We start from the raw sequence: 23,245 nt of genomic DNA, 5'->3' as shown, positions 1-23,245 counted from the left end.
TCATACTTCTGGAAATAATCAAATACTCTATGAATCATTAAATTCAATCACATATGGCCGTTGAAGTTACATTTGTAAGGGATTATATTTCTGAGATGATTTAAAATATGAAGCAGCAGCCCGTTGGCATGCAAGAGTGCGTCTTTCATGTTGTGCACGGCATGCAAAGCAACTGGATTTCTGATTAGTTAGTTATCCAATTGACCACCAGATGGGTAATCTAGTTATCTATCTCTCAATTATTAAGACGAATTTTTCCCAAGGCGGTGACATTAATTATTAGTTAATTCATAATATAGTATTTTTCAAGTGCTTGCCTTGGAGCTTGGGTTGGTGCTCATACATCATCTGCATCAATACATATTGTATAAATATAATATTATGAAAACTCAGATCATCTGACTTGGTCATCTTTCCAATCAGTATTTGTTAACATGGCAAATAACATGTTACGTATCAATTAAAAGTTGAATGATTAATTTAACTTAACACGAACAAAGTTAAAAAGAACATATAGGCAGCATATAGGCAAACATGCACATTGTTGTTCTCCACTATGGTACACGCACGAACACAAGGCAACATTGAGGATGTTGCTAGCAGCAGAGGATAATGCAATTTAATAAACAAGAAAAGAATTTGGAGTAGTAATAAATTGCATTTGATCTTGGCTAATAAAACGCAGCCAAGTCAGCAAGTCACTGTTGCACTTGTTTCTTTTGCATTGTCTTCGAATATCGTTCTTGCAGCTTTAGTGAACAAGTTGTAAGCCTGTAAAGAAGAGGTCATATAGTTTCTTTTATATCACAACGATTTATTCTCCAAAAAGAGAGGAGAATGCATTAAATTGAGTTTTATGTCATATTCTGCACTGCAAGAAAAGCAAATGGGACCAGGAGCGCCACCAAAAAAAGAGACGAGACGAACGAGCCAGACCAACAATAATAATTGGATGCATGTAAATGAGTTTTATGTCATATTCTCCATACATATATTTCTTTTTCAACCGGATTCTATTTAATTGTATCATTTTGCTTTATTTTATATTAATTATTAAGTTTAATTTTATTCGATGTGAAACTTTTTACATTAATTTAAGTCCCTAAGACTAAAGTCCTTACTTTTGCAATCAAGGCCAGCTTGATTTTTGGACTTCAAACATCTCACATGAGCTTAAGTCTCCTTAAGTGTGAGTTTACAAGCTCTTTCTATTGAAAAATTGCCACAAACACAACAAAATCCCCTGTTCCCGCAATCAGGATCTAATTTGGACTTTATCCCTCTACAAGTTTCCCATGTTGAAAGACACTACAAACTCCAAAGTCCTAGCTCCCGAAATCAAGGGTTTTGAGCTTTATCCAGGTTAAGGTCCTCAAGTTCTCATATCAACTCAAGTTCCTCAAGTGTGAAAAATCAAAAACAACTAGGTCCCAAGTGAAATTTAGACTTGATACCACTTGTTATAAATGGGGAGTGACCACTTGAAAAAGGAGGGAGAGAGCAAATAACAACAATGGAAGGAAACCATATCCTAGTCATGAGTTATACCTAATTTTATTTTAGTTATTAAACTCAATTTTATTCGATGTGTAACTTTTCATATCAACTCAAGTCCTCCTATAGCTGAATTGTAACTTTTAGTGTGATGGTACCCTAATTAGCATTATGAGGAATTTGAGGTCAAAAGACTTATTCCTTAAAATTTAAAGCTCGAGAGCCTAGTTTTCGATTTGGAAAGTTTAAGAAGAAACAGTTTGCAAGTGACACAAATTTCAAACAGTCCTTTCTATTTTTCATATATCATTTTTTATTATCTATACCTGTTTGGAAGAGAGGCCAATCTTCTCCAAATCATTTAACTGCATAATGCCGAAACAACATCATCAGCAAAAAAGTATAACATTGCCTACTACCTCGCAAATTTTTCTTCACTTACAGATTTTATAGGGCTTTCGGCTCTGAGATCTATTATATATTCTGCCATTTTCTCTCCTATACCCTGAAGAAAGTGAATCGCAAGCATTAGAAAATATAGAAGAAAAAATAATGAATGAATATATAAGAAATGACAAAGACAAACTTGAGAAAAATAAAAATCTCTTTATCTAATGATCTTAATTGATTGGATCAATTACGTCAAGCAGGTAGCCTCTAACCCTGAAAGTCTGAAACTGGGAAAACTTGCTCAACTTCTGAACATTTTAAAATCAAGACGAAAACTTTAGTTAATTTGTGCATCAGTGTAAATTTTCATTTACCTTCAACTCAAGCAGTTCCCTTCTGCAAGTTAAAAAAGAAGAAGAAGAAGAAGATCAAATCCCTTGTTAAGAGCTTCAAAGAATGATTACTAAATTTCTATGAAGAAGCAAGACAGACAGAAGAAGGATTTACTTTACCTGCTCGCATTGTTCAAGAAATAAACATATTCCTGAACTAGACAGTTCTGCATATTATTAAATTGGAGATGAGATGTGAGAATGATAATTCAAGAAGTGTAGAGAACTTATGAGGTTTAAATAGTTGCGTACCTTCAATGTAGAACTCCTTGCACTGAATTTGTCAAGTGGAGTGCTGTTATTTTGGATCTCATTGATATTGATGGGAGAGAGTGCCTTTCTGAGAGGACTTCGTAATGTATTTTCATTGTCAGTGGTGGTTGACCAATAATCTTTCTTCTGTTCATAATTGGTGAGTTCTCCTCCTTGGCCAATGACTCCACTGCATAACACCACATATTGCTTATAGAAGTTTAGAAAGTATAATAGACTATCAATCAACCATGACAAAACAAAATGCATATGCATACCATGAATGTTTCACGACATTGTCAATGTCTGATATGCTTGCGCATATGTAGGTTCATGATTTATAACTAATAAATCATTGCATGAAATTCTACCCAGGTCCAAGCATATATCTGAAACACAAATCAAATTGACTCTCTTGTTATGGTGACATACCTCGTGGATAATTATTGGATTCTGATGCAGCCTCATTGGTAACAGCCTCTTCTCTATTGTCCATATCACCGTGATGTGGGCTCTATAGAACATTTCATATTATTATATACAAGCAAAGATGAATATATTCCGCCTATTTTATGCATAAAATTTGCATAAAAAGTTAATATTTATAAACATCGGGCCAAACGGATCCTTTCTAAATATTGGATGTTATTTATAGAATGTTAGATTTTCAAAGAGATATCTTCTCAAACTACTTCATCAATTTAAGCAAACGAACAGCATAATGATACAACTAGTTAAAAATAAGGCCTTGAAATTCCATTTATGATGATGGACTTTTAGTAAAGATTCTTTAGCATATTTCTTAGGCCAACTAGCTGTGCAAGTAAGATACTAATGAAATAATACAGCATAGTGTTTTGAGAAGTTGATTGTTAGGAGTCAAAGAGTGATTTACTATTGAAAGAATTTTGAAATCAGAGAGTTAGGCTCAAAGTGGATGAGAGAGTTGGACTCAAGATCATGACGCGAACCATTCAAACTTATAATTGATAGGAAGGTCATCCTTATAGAAAAAAAATGAGATTTTACTCATATGAATTTGGGAATTTTTCACATTATTAGTAACACTTAGAAATTGTGCTGGTGAGAGTTTTAGCACATGTAATGCACTAGCAGTATTCACACTAACCTCGAAACAAAAATCAAAGGTGCCTTCACCATCTGGCAGATTCCTAAAAGCCACTGCAAAAGCCCTGTAATAGTAGTAAGTAACAAAAAATGTCAATGACAGAAATCATTTTTCAATATTATTTCAGAAAGACTTCAATCACTATCCACCTTTCTTTTGTTCGTTCAGCATTTTGGCTTATCACAATACCTCCTCCCTTCACAGAACTCACAAAGGTGACAGATCTCTTGGCAGAGTTTATGGACTTGGGAGTTTTCCTTAAACATGGAGAATTAAATGCTGCAAGTCTTTGTGAGCTCTTTGTTTTGCCTTTTGATTCTAGCCAAGCTCTTAATTTGGCTTCCATGTCAACTCTGACTTTTGGGGTCTCTTGTTTCTGAGTCGAAGGTACAAAATTGGAGATATGCCTTGACCTGGCAGCCAAACTCACCGTATGAACAGACTCCTGGTATTCTCCTGGATTCTGAAATAAAAGGCAAAACGTTCTCATGGCCACTCAAATACTACATATGGAAACATAGAATATAAAAAGACTTATGCCTGCATCCATCATGCGTCTTAAACACTACTAATATCAGATAGAGTGCGAATTTTCAAAATCAAATACTTCAAACTCTATCATTTGTCCATATTATTGAGTTAGTAATTATGCTTTTTAGGTTACTTTGTTTGTAATAAAGATTTAGTGACCTAAAAGAAAACGTATAAAAATAGAATAATGAACGGCACTCCAAGGGTTGACAGCGGAAGTTTGATATGGGGCATCTTTTCGAATTTCGTATAAACACTAAAGATTTTATAGTTTGGCGATGTTTTTGTGGATCATGTCAATGTCAGTATCTATGCTTCTCATATAACTAGAGTTGTCTATTTCATGGTCTAGTGAACCGAAAGATAAACGAAAGAAAGGGAATCCTGAGGAGTCAAACTTACCAAGCAAGCAACCATAAGTGCACGGCTAGTTCCTCCTAGAGAGTCCTGCAATATCCGGGTCAACTTGGTTTCTCGATAAGGCACTCGACGTTTGTTATTGTTCAATGCATATATCACATTAGACAAAGCAAACAGAGACTGGTTTATTTTGGCACTTTCTTGGAGACGAATTCCTTCATTGCAAGTTCTTTTGTTGTCTTCGTTACCTGGTTCAATCATATGCACATCAGCATGGTATGAGTCACGACCACAGAAACTGGTAACCTATGCTATGAATGGCAATTTAAATAACTGTTTAACATTGCATTTTTTCTCGTGTCATCCCATGTCTAAGCATGATGGGATAAGGAAAAAAGGCCTTCACTTCTTCCAATGCTTGCCACTTCCTTGTCTCTCAATCCCCATTCTCCACCGTGAGAAAAAATTCTCTCCTCCCCATTTTCTTTTTCTATTGGGATATCTATGAGACCTCCATATTTCTAAAACTACATAGAAACTAAAATTTTGCAAGACCAAAATTTGAATAAAGCATATAAATATTTTTGGTCTAAATTGTAAATTACAAATAATAATATGGACAAATGTATATGTGTCAATATTTGAATGTGGAGAGCATGGTTTCCAAAAAAAAAAAAAACAGAGAGATCTGAATTGTGTTATATGTGTCAATATTTGCGCTTTTTGTAACTAAAAAAATCTGATGCCAAACACCAATTGAATATAGAAATAACCTGCCAAGTCTATGAGATTCAACTTCCCACACACAGACCCTTTAGTGCCATCAGTGGAAGGATTGAAGACAGAAATCAAAAGCACTCCATGACTCCTACTTGAGACATCATTGAGGCCTGTGTGTGCAACTTTCCTTCTCTGCACAGCAGTAGAAAATGTCTCCATAAATTCAGACATTGTATGTATGGGAACCTGAGAGAGTCCCCTGAGGTGGATTTGTCCATCTTTGTCATCCATCACTGAAATCTCCTTTGCTTTGACCTCCAAGAGGTCGTAGCATCTGTCCATATAAACCTCATAGTATGAAATATGTGCTGTACAACCAGTGCTTGGGCATATGGACAGGATCGCAGACATTGCTAATGGCATTAAGCCAGGTTGTTCCTCAGTGCCCTGCAATGTTTTTCACAAAAACACAACAAAAGACATAAACGTGAAAAATTAAACATTTATTTCCCCAAAAGTTACTATATCATAAGCACTGCAAACTCCAAGAGTATTAAGAATCAGGGACTGTATGAATTCAGACTCCTTCTCACCTCTATAGTTGTTGAGCTAGGATATCAAAAGGAAGGAAACGGTTTGGATAATGTAAACATCACATTTAGGGCGGCTTGTTTGGAGGTTAAAGTAGCATTAATGAAAAAAGGGTGCGAGCAAATAGTGAAATTCTTAATATTAACCTTACAAACATGAAAAGCAAGGATAGAAGAAAACACATCCGAAACTGTTACACATTCTTAGAATAATGATCAAAATTCTCAAAAGAATGAAGACTGAATAAACTCAAAACCCTTATCACCCCTTAATTGCTGGGCTTGGATGCCACAAAAAACGAAAACAAAAGTTCTTGGTTCTAATTTTATGAAGACTTTGACCAATTCTTTTGGAATGCATTGGATTCTATCATTACCTAGTGCAGTCTAATATATGAAAACATCACCGTCCTAACCTCAGATATCACATGCTAGTCATACATTTAATTCTTTCTCAACACTTCAAACATACAGTTAAGAAAGCAAATAAACGTTTCATAAAGATCACATTCACACCTGCATAGTGTATGTTTTTCCACTTCCAGTAGCTCCATAAGCGAACACAGTTGCATTGCAGCCGTTGAAGACACCTGAAATCAAAGGGCTTACTTCTCTATGGAAAATCTGGCCCACATTGTTATCCTCTTGGCCAAAGAAGGAATCCAACTGATAACACTCCCTTCGGCTATAACCAAAAGAAAAATGAAAGAGTCTATCGTCAAAACTTCAAAAAATATAATTTCCTGAAACAACATCTTGAAAATAAGCTCGGTTTTCTGACCTGGTTTCAGGGTCTTTGAGATAGACAGTGATTTCCTCCGGGGATTCAGAGTCCTGGTCCAGAAAGGAGATGCATGAGCTTGAATTTCCATTTCTTGCAGATATTTCATGAGGAAGAAAGGGTCGAACTCTTATGATGACCCTGACCTTGGAGATTGACTTGGGGTTTGAAGTTTTCAGAGGGGTGCAAGAATTGGAAGTTTTTGGAGTGTTCAACGAGCAGCTGGGAGTTGCCATGGAGGTAAAGCCTCAACTTTCGATGAAAAGTACTCAAAGATTATGGATCTCAAGAAGGGGGAGGAGGAGAAGCTTGAAAACGCAGTTCAAGATCGGAAGAGAGGCCCGAAGCTGGTGGTTTCGAATACGTCCTGACCGTTAAAATGAGTCACAATTTGAATTCGAGTTTGGACCTTGTCAATTTTTTTGGGCCCACAAAACTAACGGATCAAAGTGGAAACCTTTAATAATCTCCTGCTTAGTTAAAAGTCCCCCAATTCCCCATTTCGAGCCTTCGGCGTTACAATTTTACAATCTACAATGAACAAATTAGGATTACAATGTTGGGTTGGCCATAAGATTGTATGCAACTATACATATTACAGATTAGGATAATCATTGAATCGCAAAGGCAGGATAATTATGAGTTATTGATTAAATCATTCGTTATATCATTTTATGTTGATGTTAAGTAATAACTCATAATTAATAAATTAACAAATTAATTATTAATAAATATGATGGAAATTTGCATATGCCTATTTTCAAGTGTGATGAGCATGAAGAGTTCAGTTTCATTTTCTCTATTTCAAAGTTAAAAATTCTAGATGAAACATGATTTTTTTGGGGGCCCAAAACGCACTCTCAATATAATTGCTTCCTTCTTTAAAAAGAAAGAAAGAAAGGAATTGTTGGGTTGGAACACGTCGCACGTCAAGATGTTTGAATTTTCTTGTTGAAGAGGGTACGTTCATGCATGCTTAATCATGTAATAGACAGCCAAGACATCGTCACGATCTTTTATTACTATGATATAACTAACCATGCACAAAACATGTATATTTATAGATATCTTGCAATGTTAATTCGATGTTTTAGATCTACATAGCGGATCGGTGTCCTTGCTAGGGTTTGAGGGAAAATTAAAGCAGACTCCGTCATGATCAGTTGCATGAAATTAAGGTAAGGGAGCATATAGTAAGTTTATTTCCTTTCCTTGTATTTTTCTAGACTGACACTAAGAAATAACCATGAGAGTCCCTATTAACATAGGTAATATTGGGCCAGCATGTGTTCAGTTTTTTAGAGATGCATGGTTTAGCTTGCATGAGTGGGTCTCTTATAAGGATGGCCATTGCAGCAATGTGTAGAATGATTTAGGAGGCCAGTTGACAGCTTAAAATCCAGGGAGAATGGTACCAAGGGTCTCCAAACCAAAAAAATTTACAATTAAGGTCCAATGTATTCTGAATTTATTCTGTAGACCCAAAGAGCTTAGATGTAAGTGTGTTTTAACAGGAAAAGACCCATTCGCCCATCCCAAAACCAACTAGTGTTTGACTTTGACCTCTTCTCCCTCCTCTCCTCTGCCTTCATTCTCTTTCTCTTCATCTTCATCTTCCTTCTCTCCCTTCTCTCATTACCTTTCCTCTCTCCCTCCTCTTCTTTGGATTTGACATAGAAGGCTTTGAATTTGCTTGTTTGTTTTATCATAAAATTGATAGCAATTTCTAAACAAAGCATATGGGATATATGTAGTTCGAAGGAAGCTGGATTTTGCAACATCAAATATTGTTTTACTTTTGAAAGGGGTTTATTTATCTTTCATCTAAATCATATTTTGAGCAAGAGCTGAAATTCAAGTGAACTCAATTTTGGGAACTACTACAGAAATTGTAAAAATCAGAGCATGCTATCACTGAGTTGTGAATATTTGAAGTAAAAAATTATAGACTTTGAATTATGAATAGATGAACCTTTAATTGTGAATATTCAAATGTTTGGTTTTAAATTTGTGGACTTTGGGAAAACGTCAACTTCAAACCTTTACTTGTCAAGATATAGACTTTTACTTGTAAATATTTGAATTTGTGCTTGTAAATATTAAAAATTTTATTTGTAAATTTCTAAATTTTGTCAATTTGTATAGGAGTATAAAATGATTCAGGTATGACATTTTGTACTTGCTAATGGAGTATGTAATACTATTAAAGCTTAGAGTGCCCTTGCACTCACAATAGGAATCAAAGAAAAACAAAAATAATAAGATGAAGCATCAAAATGTACTTAATATTTCTCTGTGCTATCTTAAGTTGGCTTTTTATGTATGGAATTGGTTTTCTGTAAATATATGTATAACAAATATTGTGATGTATGTTTGGAGAACACTTGCTGCGGTGTAAATGAAATTATTTGCAATGAACATTGTACAAGTTTTTCAGGTTTATAAATAATAAAAAGTATGTATATAACTTAAAAAGGTTCATTTTTTAACAACACAATATCTTTTTATTTCATATGGTCCATGCAATTAAGCTTAACATTTTTATGTTTTCCAAGTTTAAAAAAAATAGAAAATCTATATATAACATGAAAAGGTTCATTTATTAAAAATACAATATCCATTTATTTTACATGGTTTGTGTGGTTATAAATTGAACATTTTTATGTTTTTCAAGTTTATGAAAAATAAAAAGTCCATATATAACATAAAAAGATCTATTTATTAATAATATACTGTCCATTTATTTCACATATTTTGTGCGGTTATAAGTTGAACATTTTCCCAATTTATGAATAACAGAAAGTCCATATATAACATAAAAATGTCCCTTTATTAAGAACACAATCTCTATTTATTTCACATGATCTGTGTGATTTAATTAAATATTTGTACAAGTTTCACAGGTTTTTAAACAACAAAAAATCTATAAATAATATGACAATGTTTATTTATTAACAACACAATTTTTATTTATATGACATATATAACATTCGGGATTTTAATTGTTCGATTAAATTATATCAACAAGGGTAATTAGAAGTAATAAACAGTAGAAATAGACTAGGTGTAAGGTAGAGCAAAATTTAGGGCTTAAAGGTGTATTTAAGGGAAAATGTTGGGTCTTTGTTCATAACAATTGTAATCTAAAGAGGTGATCATTGTGCGTGAACAAGCATTATTGAAAGAGAAGTGTGCTCTATGTTCACAACTACCTGCAATTGAGTCCTTCAGTAGAGATAACCACCCATAATTATGGACAGATAAAGCAAATTTGGTTTAAGTGGCTTCAACCATCTAAGGTTGTGAAATACATAAGCCAACTGTTCACGGTTGCAAACATAGATAAAAGTCCCTATTTTGAAAATCAAATTAGAACCCAAGGAGAGGAAGGGGGAGAAGGAAAGCAATAATGGTGCTCTATTAGGACTTCAATTTTTGTCTACTTGGGATTATTTTTAGTCCTCCAATTATCCAGCTAAACTCCCTAATCCTTCCCACTACCTTCCTACACGTTTGTCTTGAAAGATTTTTAGATTTGGGAGTTGTGATTTTTAAACTTTAGGGTTTAGATCCAAATCCAATGGATTGAATAGAGTTATTGGAGTTACTTTAAGTTTATATATCTAGGATTGGTGATTTTATAATGTTTAAGTGTTGGGATTTAGGGTTTATATGAACCTTAGGCTTAAATTAAGACTTTGAGAACTATATAGACCAAAATTTATTGTTGTTAGAGTTCATGGAGGATAAATGGAACTAATAAAAGGTTGTTGGGGGCTTTAGTTTAGTTAATGATAAAAGGTAAGGTTGTGGCTAGCTTAATTAAACTAAAAAATTCTTTTGTTGGGATTGATGATTAATGATTAGAGTTTAATTATATGAATTATAGTTGCTCGGAGTTGCTTGAGTTTAAGGAGGCTTGAGAAGTGTTGTAAAATCCATTGTTAACCATTTATATAATGAAAAGGTTGAGGTAAACAAATAATTTATCCTAGTTATTAACCTGCTAGATCATATTTAAGGTTTTATAAATTGTCAGGATGTACCTATATGAGATTATATCTATAAACAAGCATGCGAGTATGTGAGTTAGTTTTAAAACTCATGTGAAATAGGAAAATGGTTATTATTGGGTGAAATTGAAGATTTTGATATATATATATATATATATATATAATTGCGTACACCTATATTTATGAATTTATGATCTTAATCTATGATAATGGTGTATTGATCATGGTTATTACTGGGTGAAATCTAATATATGTGCAAGCATAGTCATGCATATATGTGATTTAGACTAAAGCAACATGTGATTGTATGATGGTGCATGTGAGGATGGGCGGTTCACTTTAAAAGGGAGTAGTACAAAATCATATGGTATCACTCGACACCATGCGTGGCCTTAGTATTTGATTATTCTATTTGAAAGTCCTCGTTGTATTGCATGTAGCGGTTAATTAGGCATATGATACCTTAATTAGTCAAAAAATGGAAAATCATGGTCTAAAAGTGGAATGAGACCTTAGCCAGGTTATTTTCCCTATTTGATGAGATCAGATTAGTCTGGTCATAGACTTGGCCAAATCATGTTAATAGCCCACAGGTTCAATCGTCAATGTTTAAGAGGTTCGATTTGAATCTGTGAATCATGCATTATTATACCATGATTATATAAATTGTTGCTATCCCACTTTGCATGTTTATTTATATTTTGACTTATTAGTAGGTAGTGTGCTTATTTAGTTATTGGGATTTTATCTCATCTCATAATTGACAGTGCTGCCAAGGGTAAAAGGGAAGCTAGTCATGGCAAAAAGTAGATAGGCTCTGCTCTTTGTAATTGCCCAATAACTTTTGATTAACAATGTGTAATTGAATATATGTACACATGTTTTCATTGCCAACTAGGAACATATCATTCTTTTAGATGTACTTGCATGATTTATGTGACTTGTTATTGTGGGAATTTGGCTTGTATTGTGAATCTCTTGGTGAGGTTGTATTGTGGCCAAATTACACCTGCAAGTATATGATTACTTATGGTATACTAGATATTTTGATTATTGAATGTTGTTGGTTAGCCAAGTACAACATTTATAGATATGCCTCTTTTTAGTGAATTTCTAGAACGTTTAAATGGTTTAAAAATGTGTTTGGATGATGATAAAGTGTGAATAACTATACTAACAAGTACTTGCCAATTTATTGGACTTGGTTTAAGCCTCAATTGAAGCTAGTAGCACTTAGATGCAGTTCAAGTTGTGAAAATATGGCTTTTTGCATTCGTATGTATCTTGTTAGGGCAAACTATATTTTTAACAAACATTTGGTTATCTATTTCCATATTAGTCCTCATGCTTCCCTATATTGTTTAACTCTGATTTCTAAAACATATGTTAAGCTTAACCAACATTTTTAGAAAGGGTTTTGGTAGGATCCTGAGTTTTATATGATTTCAAACTTAATTATTAAACCTCTTCTGTTGTAAATCATATGGATTAATTGGTTCTTAATTATTAGTGAGGATTTGCATGGTATATTCTGATAATATCAAGTGGACATTATAGCATACCTGAACACTTGCATAACAGCAACATTTGTACATTATAAACTTCATAAATAACATGTTTTCATTGAAATAACAAAAACATTTATGTCAGATTTGGGTAATTTCATGCTAGTAGAAAATGGTAAGCTTCATGTTGCTCCTTTGGTCTCACTATCTTTCCAAACATCTTAAGAGCATAGTCTACTATGATTTAAAGTATTTTTTAAGTGTCATATTTTATTGTTTACTTTCAACAATTTTTTTTTGGATACCATTGCCCTTAATGCTTTCAAAGTAGTTATTAAACTTTGCCTTAGCTAAGGTTGATTCTTACTTTTAATGTCTGGTTTAATTAATTAAGTTTAAGAATGATTAATGACAGAGGTTATTACACCACAAGCCATAACAGATAAGCACTTAGCCATGACAGACATGTCCAATTTTATTGAAATGACTCTTTTGCACCTATTTAACTTGTCATAATGCTCAAACATTTTCCTATGTTTCTATAACCTTTTGTACTCTGATTTTAAATGGTTTTTTAGGGCTTAACTTATTGTCTTCAAGTGGAAATTATTTTGAGATCTCATTTACTCTAAAATATGTTATACGAGTGCTGTTAGCCAAAGTTGATTCTATCTTCCTTCATTTAGTCTCTTACTTAAAATTAATTGGCTTCATTGGTTGGACTTAAGTATGGGTAATGACAAAGGTCATATATGGACAAATGGATCTTTTATCACTAAAATATATTTACATCTAATGCCTTCAGGCCTACATAATAAATTCAAAATGCATTGAGTCTTGATTGTAAATTTTTATGCTTTGAGAGCCCTAAGTGCAATTCTCCCTAAAATTTATACATGCATGTATACTAACCAGCCATTTCATGAGCCTAAGTATGTAACATTCTTTGGACCTTGTGATTGATTCATTCTCTACTCAACCATACAAAACTCCATTGCCACATATAAGACTGTATAATTGGGTGTTTATTAGAGAAGAAAATCCCAACTTAAGACAAGAGGAGACGTATCTTCATAAGTTTGATTGTTTTCATATTTGTGGAAGTCAGCCAATCGAAGCAATTAAGGTTTAGACTTCAAGTCTTGTGAGGTTCAATCAATTAATATTAGCAAAGGCACTTTAACCCTCCAAGCAACGTACTCTAATATAATGTTTAGCAAGTAAAAATGCATTTTCTAAAAATATACACATATATATCCTTTATTTCTAGAAATATTTCTCATTTTTTTCTATAAAACATTTTTTCGCATATTAAACATTGCCTAATTAGTTGTAGCATTCCTTATAACCTCTGATCTCCTCTATCCCCATCAAATAGTCTAAAATTAACCCAACTAATCAAGACCCCTTAGGCTTCAGGTAATGTCTAGGAGATATATATATATTTTTTATGATATAATGGAATGGATAAAAACCTTATAACATTACTTGGGATAAATTTTTGAAAGAGAGTGGAATGGCTTGAAGGGCTTTTCAAATCACCTATTGTTAAAAAACCCATTTTTCTCACCTCCCTCTCACCCTTTCATTTGCCCTCACCATCAAACTAAAAAATATAATTATATATAATTCAAATATATTAATTTTATAATATTTTAAATAATGATTAACTAAAATCATTTATTACTTTAATAAAACTTTTAAATTACGGAATGTTCCATTCCATTCCACTCTATCCCATTATATTCTAACAATCATCATTCTTTTCTGTTTCATTATATACTCTCAAACATGCCTTAGTGCCAATTGAGGTTTAAACTTGTTCTTTCACTTTTTCACGAGTCTAAATATCTAGATGATTGGTTAATGATTGTTAACCCTTAGAAACTATGTTTCTGGAGGATAATTTCTTATTTTTCTTGGAATATTATCTAACATACCTAGTTTTTTTAAAAAAATTAAAATTGAAATATATACATACTCTATATAACGAAAAAAAGTTACACTCTAGCTAAGATACAAATTAAGTAGGTCCACTACACAAATTTTAAAGCTTATTTCTTTTATTACAATATTTTAATTTTAGCCGAAATATTAAAGATAAATTTATTATAATAAACACAAATATCGTCATGACTAAAAATTTAAATTAAACAAAATTTAAAATTAATATTATGAAAATATTTAATGAATTATAATTTGCGTAAAAAATTAATATTATATGTAAAATATTTTAACCTTATTATTTTACCAAAAATAATTACTAACTTCAAAACATAAAAAATGCATTGTGTAATCTTAGCTAGTACAAGTTCACAATAATAATAATAATGATAATGATAATGATAATAATAATAATAATATGATGACATTGGTGAATGAGTGAAGGAAACAAAATCGATAACGGTAGTTAACGCCTAATGGAGACGTCGGTGCTATGTATTCGTTATATATAAAAAGTCGCCAATTCTTTAATATTTTTGTTTTCCCCATATTGCCTTCCTTGTTTCAACGGGCGAGGTCTTTTCGAAACCATAGCTCGCTTTGTTTCCCAGGGAGGTATATTTGGGCTTGGATTTTTGGCTCCCTTTTTATGACATTCACTTTCATTCCCGCCACTTATCCCCAGGCAGAGGTACTTCACTATTGGAAATTTGCTATCTTTTCTCGATTTTGTTGTTTATTGCTCGCCAAATCCAGCTCGCTTTCTTCTCATTTCCACCTCTGTATTCGATCGAGTCTTTACGGTTTTCTCGACCTCGAGCAAGTTTGGTTGGTGATTTGTTCCCTGCCCATATGGACCCCGGTGTTTGTTTGTTTTCGGTGAGAACCCACGGATTCAGTGCTTCAAGCCAGGGGGATTATTGGCGTTTTCTTCTGTAGGTTTTGATCTGATAACCGTTTATAAGATCTAGGTTCTGCTTGCTCTTATATTTCGCTGCGGGACTTTGGAAATCATGGAATTTTAGTGGGGTTTTTTTAGGGTTTTTGTTGGCTGGTGTATATTTCGGTTGACGTCATCTGAAGATCTTCCTTAGTCTTTAACGATATCCGCCGGCTTGTTGATCAGGATTTTGGGTTTTGGAGATGGTTATAGCAAGATATGGCTGAATTGAAATCAGAGGAGTGTTGTCTAGAGAACAAGCAATCTACTGCTGCGTCTAACTCCTCTATCTCTGAAGGCAGTGCCAGTGCTGTACACAAGTCCCCTGGGAGATATAGCCCCGCATCAACATCACCCTCCCATCGGTAACATCTGATATGATCTTTGCTTTTCACTATAGTAACAAAACTAATGTCCTCTTTAGAAATTAAAAATTTTTGTTCAAACCTGGGATTAATTCAGTGTCCACTGGTTTGCTAAATTTCACATTCTGCAATAGCAACTGATTCCCTATCTATTTTAGAAAGATTTGACCATTCTGAATCTTGCATGTGATAATCGTGCTCTGCTTGTCATCTTGTGTAAATAATTTGATGATGCAGGAGGACCACTGGCCCCATCAGGCGTGCAAAGGGTGGCTGGACAGCCCAGGAGGTTAGTCCTTTGAGACAATAGCTTCTTTTCTTCTATCCTTTTCCCTGTTACATATGTTCCTGACTTCCTGCTTGCTATCCAATCAAAATAATAAAATCAGTTCAGTTTGGTATCTGTTGATTATCATTAGCTTAAAACTCATCTAGTTTTACATTGTTGTTGCTTAGTCCTGAACATGGCAGCATTTTTTCTTATTCTTGTTTCTTTCCTATTTGTTGTTGAATGCTTTCTTCAACTTGCTGCAGGATGAGACATTGAGGAATGCTGTTGCAGCTTTCAAGGGCAAGAGTTGGAAGAAAATAGGTAATTTATATATACATATTTTGTTACTATTCAGCTTGGTTGTATAAAGATATCTAGTTTCAAAATTTCAGTGATGATTCATGGATGTTTCAAGTAGGTTTTTTGGCAGTTCATACTAGCTTCTTATGGGAAGTGATTCTGTTCGGATAACATCAGTGTTTGAATTTAAATGGGATATTTAAAAGAATTGAAGGAATGAGATTAATAATATGACAACTGGAAGTGTAAGAAACAAGGAAAATATTATTGTCAGAGCTTTAATCAGAGTTTTTTGTATGTATGGCGGGCTTATCGTAATGATGACATGATGATACTTCATCTTGAAGATTTAATAATTAAACTCTTGTACTTCTAGACAGGATTAATGTGCTTACGATTTATGGGTTTTTGATACTAGAGAAAGCTATATATATATATATATATATAAATAGATGGATTGATAGACCAGAATTGCTGTTGGAAAATATGGGCATAACATTTTTTTTATCGCTGGCATGATGATGATTATTAGTTAAGGTGGCATTACTTTGGCAGGCGTAAAGTAGAACTAAAATTGATACATATATCTTTTCTTGTTTTCTCCTATTAATTGTTGATCACTTTATGCATTGCAAAGGAAAGTAATAAGTGTGTGAACTGCAGGAATTGTGTTTGTTGATAATATATACCTATGTGTTGATCATACGCTCCTGTAAAAGTATCACACTCATGTTCATGACACCAATTTAAAATTTGGAATGCAGCTGAATATTTTCCTGATAGATCAGAAGTGCAATGTCTGCACAGATGGCAAAAGGTTCTTAATCCTGAGCTTGTTAAAGGCCCTTGGACTCCTGAGGTTGGACCTTGTCCTGTTTTCTTTTGTTTTCCCTGCTGTTTTATTGTATCATTAATTTCTCTTGCTTGCTTGGCTTACAGGAGGATGACAAAATTGTTGAACTGGTATCAAAATATGGGCCAGCAAAATGGTCTATGATAGCAAAATCTTTGCCTGGTCGCATTGGGAAACAGTGTCGAGAGCGGTAGGTTTAATGAAGTGTATGTGGTATTTCTGTGAGCTAATAAATGTTGGAATCCCTTGTCAAATTAAATATCAAGTTTCAGTTGTTTCTGATTGTTTTAAGTCATTTCATAATTCTCATTCAATCTTCTTATTGTTAGGCTCCAAAAGATGAGTTTTGTTTGGAACCTATTACATATTTACAGTTGATAATTACTTTTAGCTTTGCCTATGAGCTAAATGATACTTCTTTGGTCCTTAATATAGCTAACTTTTAACTACCTTATGCATATTTAGAAAAGGAGTTAAAAGTTGGTTAATCGTTAAAGTCATCAACAAAAGAAGCCAATACTTTCCCATCACTGCCCTTACTAATTACATTAAATGTCAATGTGATATTAATTATATTAATCGCAAACCAAAGGCATAAATGGAAGAAAGTAATTAATGCAACAGACATATGTCGAAGCGATTTATATTTTGGACCAAGAAATCCTTCCAAAATTGTGACTAATATTAAGGACCAGAGGATGCATTTTATTTTATTTTATTTTTCCTTTTTTTTTCCAGTCTCCCTCTTATTGTTTAGAGCTTGTGATAGACATAAAAATAATGTCTTGGCTTCAAAATATGAGTTCATGTTCATGAGATTAAATTTCCGAACATTTACAGATGGCACAATCATCTTAATCCTGAAATAAAGAAGGATGCCTGGACTTTGGAGGAAGAACTGGCCCTCATGAATGCTCATCACATGCATGGGAACAAATGGGCTGAAATTGCTAAAGTTTTGCCTGGAAGGTATACTTTCTTGTGAACTTTGTTATTATCAATAATGAAACCAAGGTCATAACTCCTAAATCATGGAATGTTGAGCTAAAGATATTATGCTGGCAGCTAGTTTGAATTTGGGGTGTTTTCTCTTATAGATATTCAACATGATAAGGGGGGCTTATATGTATTTTTATGAATCCTTTTCTCATTAAAGGACAAAAATTTGAGGTGTAATTCAATCACTCCTGGTAAGAAGGGGGGTTGATTATCATGTTATGGTGATCTTTTACAGTTTTACTTTAATTGTCTCGGATTTCTAATGTTTCAATGAATTCTAATGAATGTGTGACATTGATCACTAGTTTGATCAATGCCAGTCAGATCATACATGTCACTTGATTTTAGATCACACTAGTCCACTTTATTGAGTAGTTCCCTGGAATTCAAGAAATGATATTTCAAGCCACCATGAGGTATTGAAAAGTAATGATAATGCCACAATAATTCTAAGTTGGTCTTGCAACCTGATCGAAGTTGTAATGTAAAATAAATAACGTGAATTATCCCTAAGTTTTTCTGAAATTGTACACATCTTTAATGTATATTTTTTATATTTTCTATTCCAATTTTAAAATTTTTTACTGAATAACCTCCAATGTCCTAAATATACAAGTACATATTATATCCAAATTTGTGTAGATTAAAATGAAAAAAAGACTCTTAATTAATAATATTTCTAAAAGCTTAATAAATGATAGAGCACAATGGCGTCTTGCAATCCATGTAGCCGACCCCACCTAGTGGGATAAAGGCTTGTTGTTGTTGTTGTTGTTGTTGAATGAAAAAAAGAAAAAGATAATTGCTTTCAAATTGTACAAATAAATCTAAACAAATGGATTTGGTATTTTATTAACTTTTTAACGCAAAAATATAAGTTAATGTAGGGTATTTTAGTCAAAACTGGACTATAATTGCATTACTTTCTGTTTCAGAGAGTTCCATTTATATGTGGAAAGTAAGGGAAGAAGTTTATGTAACTTACTCTTATATATATTCTGTGATGTCCAATATTAAAACTTTTTGGCATTTTCATTGCAAGTATGTTTCTTATATAAATTCAAATTAGTGCACACATTTTTTTTGGTGCAGGACTGATAATGCAATAAAGAACCACTGGAATAGTTCATTAAAGAAAAAATTAGAATTTTATTTAGCTACAGGAAATCTTCCACCAATCCAAAAGAACGGTGCTCAAGGTGGTGTGAAAGATACAATAAGACGCTCTTCTAGTAAAACAGTACATGTATGCTCAAATAAAGTATCAGATACTGCCGCTGAGACATCATCAGAAAATACAGAGAACACTAAAGATGGCGGTGGAAAGAATCAACTAGAGTCCTTGGCAACTGTGAGAGAGTTTGATAATTCTCTGAACGTTCCTGCAAATGAAGGTGCTGATTCTGACTTTGGAGAATGGAGGCTCAGATCATCCAATATAGATCTTGGCTGCAGCAACTCAGAACCAGTGTCAAGGGATAATTTTGGATTGACCAGCGACCCAAAATTTGATAACACTGGACTAAATGGCAAGCATAAAGTTGGGAATTGTGTGAATAATGGCGAAATGAGAAGTAGCAGGCTAGTTGGTACATCTTTTTCACAGGATAGTCCATCCTCTGGTTCTTTGTATTATGAGCCTCCATTGTTGGAGAGCTCAGTTCCTTTAGATTCCCTTTATTTAAGTATGTATTGCCTGCAGAACGAGTACAATGCTACTCAAGTAATGTCACCTGTCGGTTTCTTCACCCCACCTTGTGTGAAGGGCAGTGAATTATGCACAGAGACTCCTGAATCAATATTGAAAATGGCTGCTAAAACTTTCCCATATACTCCTTCCATATTGAGGAAGAGAAAGAATGGAGTCCAAGCACATGTAACTCCTTGTAAATTTGTGAAAGTGGATGGTGGATTTCATACTTCTAATGAACAGGAGGAAACCAAGAATAATTCTGGTTCTGGGTATGGAGAGCTCTTTCAGAGTCCAGCAAGTGATGACATCCTCAATAACATGGCTTTCAATGCTTCTCCCCCTTACTGGTTAAGATTCAAGCGAAAAGCTTTTGTCAAGTCTGTGGAGAAACAACTTGAGTTTGCTTTTGATAAAGAGAAGCATGATAGCAACAAAATGGAAAAATCTGCTAGGAGCACTGCAATGGCTGGAGATTGCTTACCTGATACAAAAGTGGCAGTGACCTAGTGCATTAATTTAAGGTCAGTATATTTTCTATATATTCTATATACTGATTTTCTTTGTTGAATTGCATTATGTTTCTGCTTAAACTCAGAGAGGTCTAATGAATTAATATCTATTTGGTGAGGAAACAGGCTGTTCTTATAGGGAGAAAGATAAACAATAATTTTTTTTTTTTTTATAAAAAGGCAAATATTATATAGTTTAAAAGAAAATTTTCCAACCAATGGCCATGAATGCAGAGTACTTGGAAATTGAGTAACATCATTAGTTACAAGCAAGCATAGAAATTTAATTAAAAAAGAATTAAGTTAAATGATAGTTAGAAATTTTGATCCAGCTGAAATGGAAAATATTGGCGAGCTTATGACTTCCAGGTTTATGGCTTCTTCCCTCTTTTTTTTTTTTAAGCGAAAGGTTTATGGCTTAATTTGATGCAGATCTGCACTGCAATGAAAAAAAATAACGTTTTAAACAGTTTGAGTATTTAATTACATTTTTTGGTTTGGTAATTCTTCTTATATTGTTGCTGAATTAGATATTTGACAAAAGTTATTTTTCACTTGGTATCAGTAGTTGTTTAGTCGTTAAAAACTACATGTATTGTACAACTAGGCAAGAAATAGAATATCTTAAACTAGTAAGGTGTATAAGAAGTGCAAGATTTGTCCTTGACAATTCAAAATTATTCTCTCTCTTTTTTTTTGGGTGAAAATTATTCTTTAAATTTAAGCAATCGTTGTGTTAGGATCTTTTCTCTCGGAGTTTTGTGCATTTCTATTCAGGATGCAGAAGAATGTATAGATAAACTTGAACAATCATGTAGTCCCCCCTGTACGGTTATTTGCTATCTACATGTAGTATAGAAACTTGAACTTCCCCCTGACCCTGTGGATATGGGGTGTGTTCTGTAATGGGAAGCTTGTTCTTAATTGAATTATCTTATCAGTTACCCATGAATCTGCAGCTGATCTAATTACTTGAGTCCTAGGCAATAGGCAAAAAGATCTTATTTCTTTTCTGCATCCATGAAGCCTAAGTTGCACGTCATGAGGAACTAATGGCAATCTTCAACTTGACCCATCAGGATTTGACCTTGCTTGTATTTTTCTTAAATATAAGCATCAGTCACTATAGTTTTATAGGGTTTTACTTTTAGTCTCTATAGTTTTTTTTTTTTTTAGTGGTTTCAGTCCCTGGGTGATGTTTGTTTTTTATGTCCTTATAGTTTGAGTTTTTGTAGTATTTCTTGGAGACTGAAAATACTGGAAAAAAAAAATACAGGAGCTAAAAACAAAACGTGATGAAACTATAGGGATTAATAATTGTGTTTTTTTCTTTCTTTTCTTTTCTTTTTTTTTTTAGACGTGTTGAGAAATGCTTCTCAAGTAACATAAACTGGAATAAATGCCCTCGACGGTCTTGTTCCTCATTCAAAAGAAATAGCAGTGTTCGACCTTTTGGCAAATAATTGACAAGTGACTCTCTTTTCCTTGCATCATGTGATTCTCAAGTCTCGACAAAGAAAATAGTTTTCACTGGCTTCTCTGTCGACCAATAAAGTCTGATTGAACACTATTTAAATATTATAAAGTAGGTAGAGCTGATAAAGGGGTCTCTTTGGCACATGCATAATAGGTCAAAGCACAATAGTTGACATGTAACACCGTATTTATATATTTCTTTAGGCATGTGGTAATATTATAACATGCGAACATTATTTAGAATTAGAATCACGTTAGCGAGAAAATATAGACAAGTAATTCTCCTTGCATCTTTTTGGCTGTGAATTTATCCATCTAAACTTGTTCGTTTCTGATCACAGATGTCATCAGATATGATTCTTCATGCAGGGATCAAAGCTGGAACCTGGAAGAATCTTGTCAAAGGACATCTTGCCAATTTTGAAAAGCTAATATAGAAGAATACATGAATCACTGTGACTTGCTAATCCACGCGAAAGTTGGTTTGCAGGTGCACTCAATAACTAGCCCGTGAGCAGAATTAAGGAGCAGTAGGCGTCTGATATATGCACAATAATAAATTTTTATAGGTTCCATAAAGTTGTGGATATATATGTAGCATATTGACAGTACCAGATTTGTACAGCAAGCCCCATCTTAGAAAGAGGAAATGTTTTGAAATTTTATGAAGTCCGTCCTTTTTTGGGCCTTTCCTGTTAACTTGGCTCATAGTGGAATGCTTTTTTTTTTTTTTTTATCGATTCTGTTTTAAATACTCATCATTCTTTTTTCGGGCCAGGTATAAGCGTTCTGAACGAAGATTTTGATTTTGGGACCCACTTAGCAGGGGGACCTACACCTAGTACATATCCCCTAAACATCCTCTACTGACTGCTAACATTACTTCGTGTCACCTTTGGGTTAGAGCCAGTTTGAGTCGCGAGAAAGGAAGTGGATAAAATGGCATTGTCCATTGTTTGGTTCTGATGAATATTTTGCTTATTGGAAAAGCCCTTTTTTTTTTTTTTGGTATTGAAGAACAGCTCTTCTGCTTCTTCTTCTTCTTCTTTCTTTTTTTTTTTTGGGGGTATTGAAGAAGTGTGAGCTCTTTAACAACCCAACGTTCTCTTCCTTTCACAATCCACCTTATCCTACGGCAGATGGGGTTGATAATGAAAGGCACCAAAAGAATGGTTACAATTCAAACCTAGACTAATTAAATGACAAAGATATTCAGAATAGGGATTATTAAGTTATAGATTAATTAAAATTTTTTTAACCTATAAGTTAACAACTGTTTTAAGTTAGTTATATTAGAAATAAAGTACAAATAATCATTCAAAGTTAGGTTAAATTACTTTCATAATATTATATCAATTGATTACAATAAATAAAATTTTAAATAAAATATATAATTCAGAAATCATGCAATAGAATTACTCTAATCAGTAATGGTAATTAAAATATAAAATTTAAAGGCAAAGAAAAGAAAAATAAATTAAAATAAAGTTAAAATAAATTTTTTCTTAAATATCAAAAACTCTAATTACAGCTTAAGATCATATTTTGTAATTGATCATATCAATAAAATTAGTTCTCCATGAAACTAAAAAAATCAAACAGTAATAGGCAAAAATTAGAGTAGCCATTGCCCAAAAGATTGAAGAACTGGAAAAGAAGACGAAGAGCAATTGCCATGTCCGCCTCGGTTCTCCTGCCTAATTCCGCCGCCAGCTCTACCTTCTTATTTCAATTCTGC

General features: G+C 33.4%; 2 protein-coding genes across 5 annotated transcripts; one reads left to right on the top strand and one right to left on the bottom strand.

The window, feature by feature from the left end:
• Window positions 1-272: 272 nt before the first annotated feature.
• On the bottom strand, window positions 273-6,991 carry LOC129291083 (kinesin-like protein KIN-10B). The gene is given in 14 exon segments (XM_054928208.1): window positions 273-771; window positions 1,821-1,859; window positions 1,937-1,999; window positions 2,259-2,280; window positions 2,397-2,443; window positions 2,529-2,534; window positions 2,537-2,718; window positions 2,961-3,042; window positions 3,658-3,721; window positions 3,807-4,120; window positions 4,591-4,796; window positions 5,322-5,715; window positions 6,375-6,543; window positions 6,640-6,991. Coding segments are annotated over 14 exon segments (1,905 nt in total). The 5' UTR covers window positions 6,876-6,991; the 3' UTR covers window positions 273-690.
• A 7,665-nt stretch (window positions 6,992-14,656) lies between these two features.
• LOC129291730 (transcription factor MYB3R-3-like) lies at window positions 14,657-22,176 on the top strand. Of its 4 annotated transcripts, none has more exons than XM_054929237.1 (9): window positions 14,657-14,980; window positions 15,228-15,406; window positions 15,644-15,695; window positions 15,941-15,998; window positions 16,742-16,836; window positions 16,917-17,020; window positions 17,671-17,799; window positions 18,922-20,043; window positions 21,849-22,176. In XM_054929237.1, exons 2-8 carry the CDS (start codon window positions 15,261-15,263, stop codon window positions 20,027-20,029), a joined length of 1,692 nt encoding a protein of 563 aa, XP_054785212.1. In that variant the 5' UTR covers window positions 14,657-14,980; window positions 15,228-15,260; the 3' UTR covers window positions 20,030-20,043; window positions 21,849-22,176. The 4 variants fall into 4 exon arrangements, with proteins under 4 accessions (XP_054785212.1, XP_054785210.1, XP_054785213.1 ...); XM_054929235.1 differs by having other exon boundaries at window positions 14,657-15,036; XM_054929236.1 differs by having other exon boundaries at window positions 14,659-14,792.
• Window positions 22,177-23,245: the final 1,069 nt, after the last annotated feature.

This window comes from Prosopis cineraria, unplaced genomic scaffold, assembly GCF_029017545.1.
Source record: "Prosopis cineraria cultivar Desert tree isolate PC_DT_omini unplaced genomic scaffold, ASM2901754v1 PC13, whole genome shotgun sequence".
Lineage (NCBI taxonomy): Eukaryota > Viridiplantae > Streptophyta > Magnoliopsida > Fabales > Fabaceae > Prosopis > Prosopis cineraria.
Note: the sequence above shows the minus strand (reverse complement) of the source record. Positions and strands in the feature narration are given on the sequence as shown.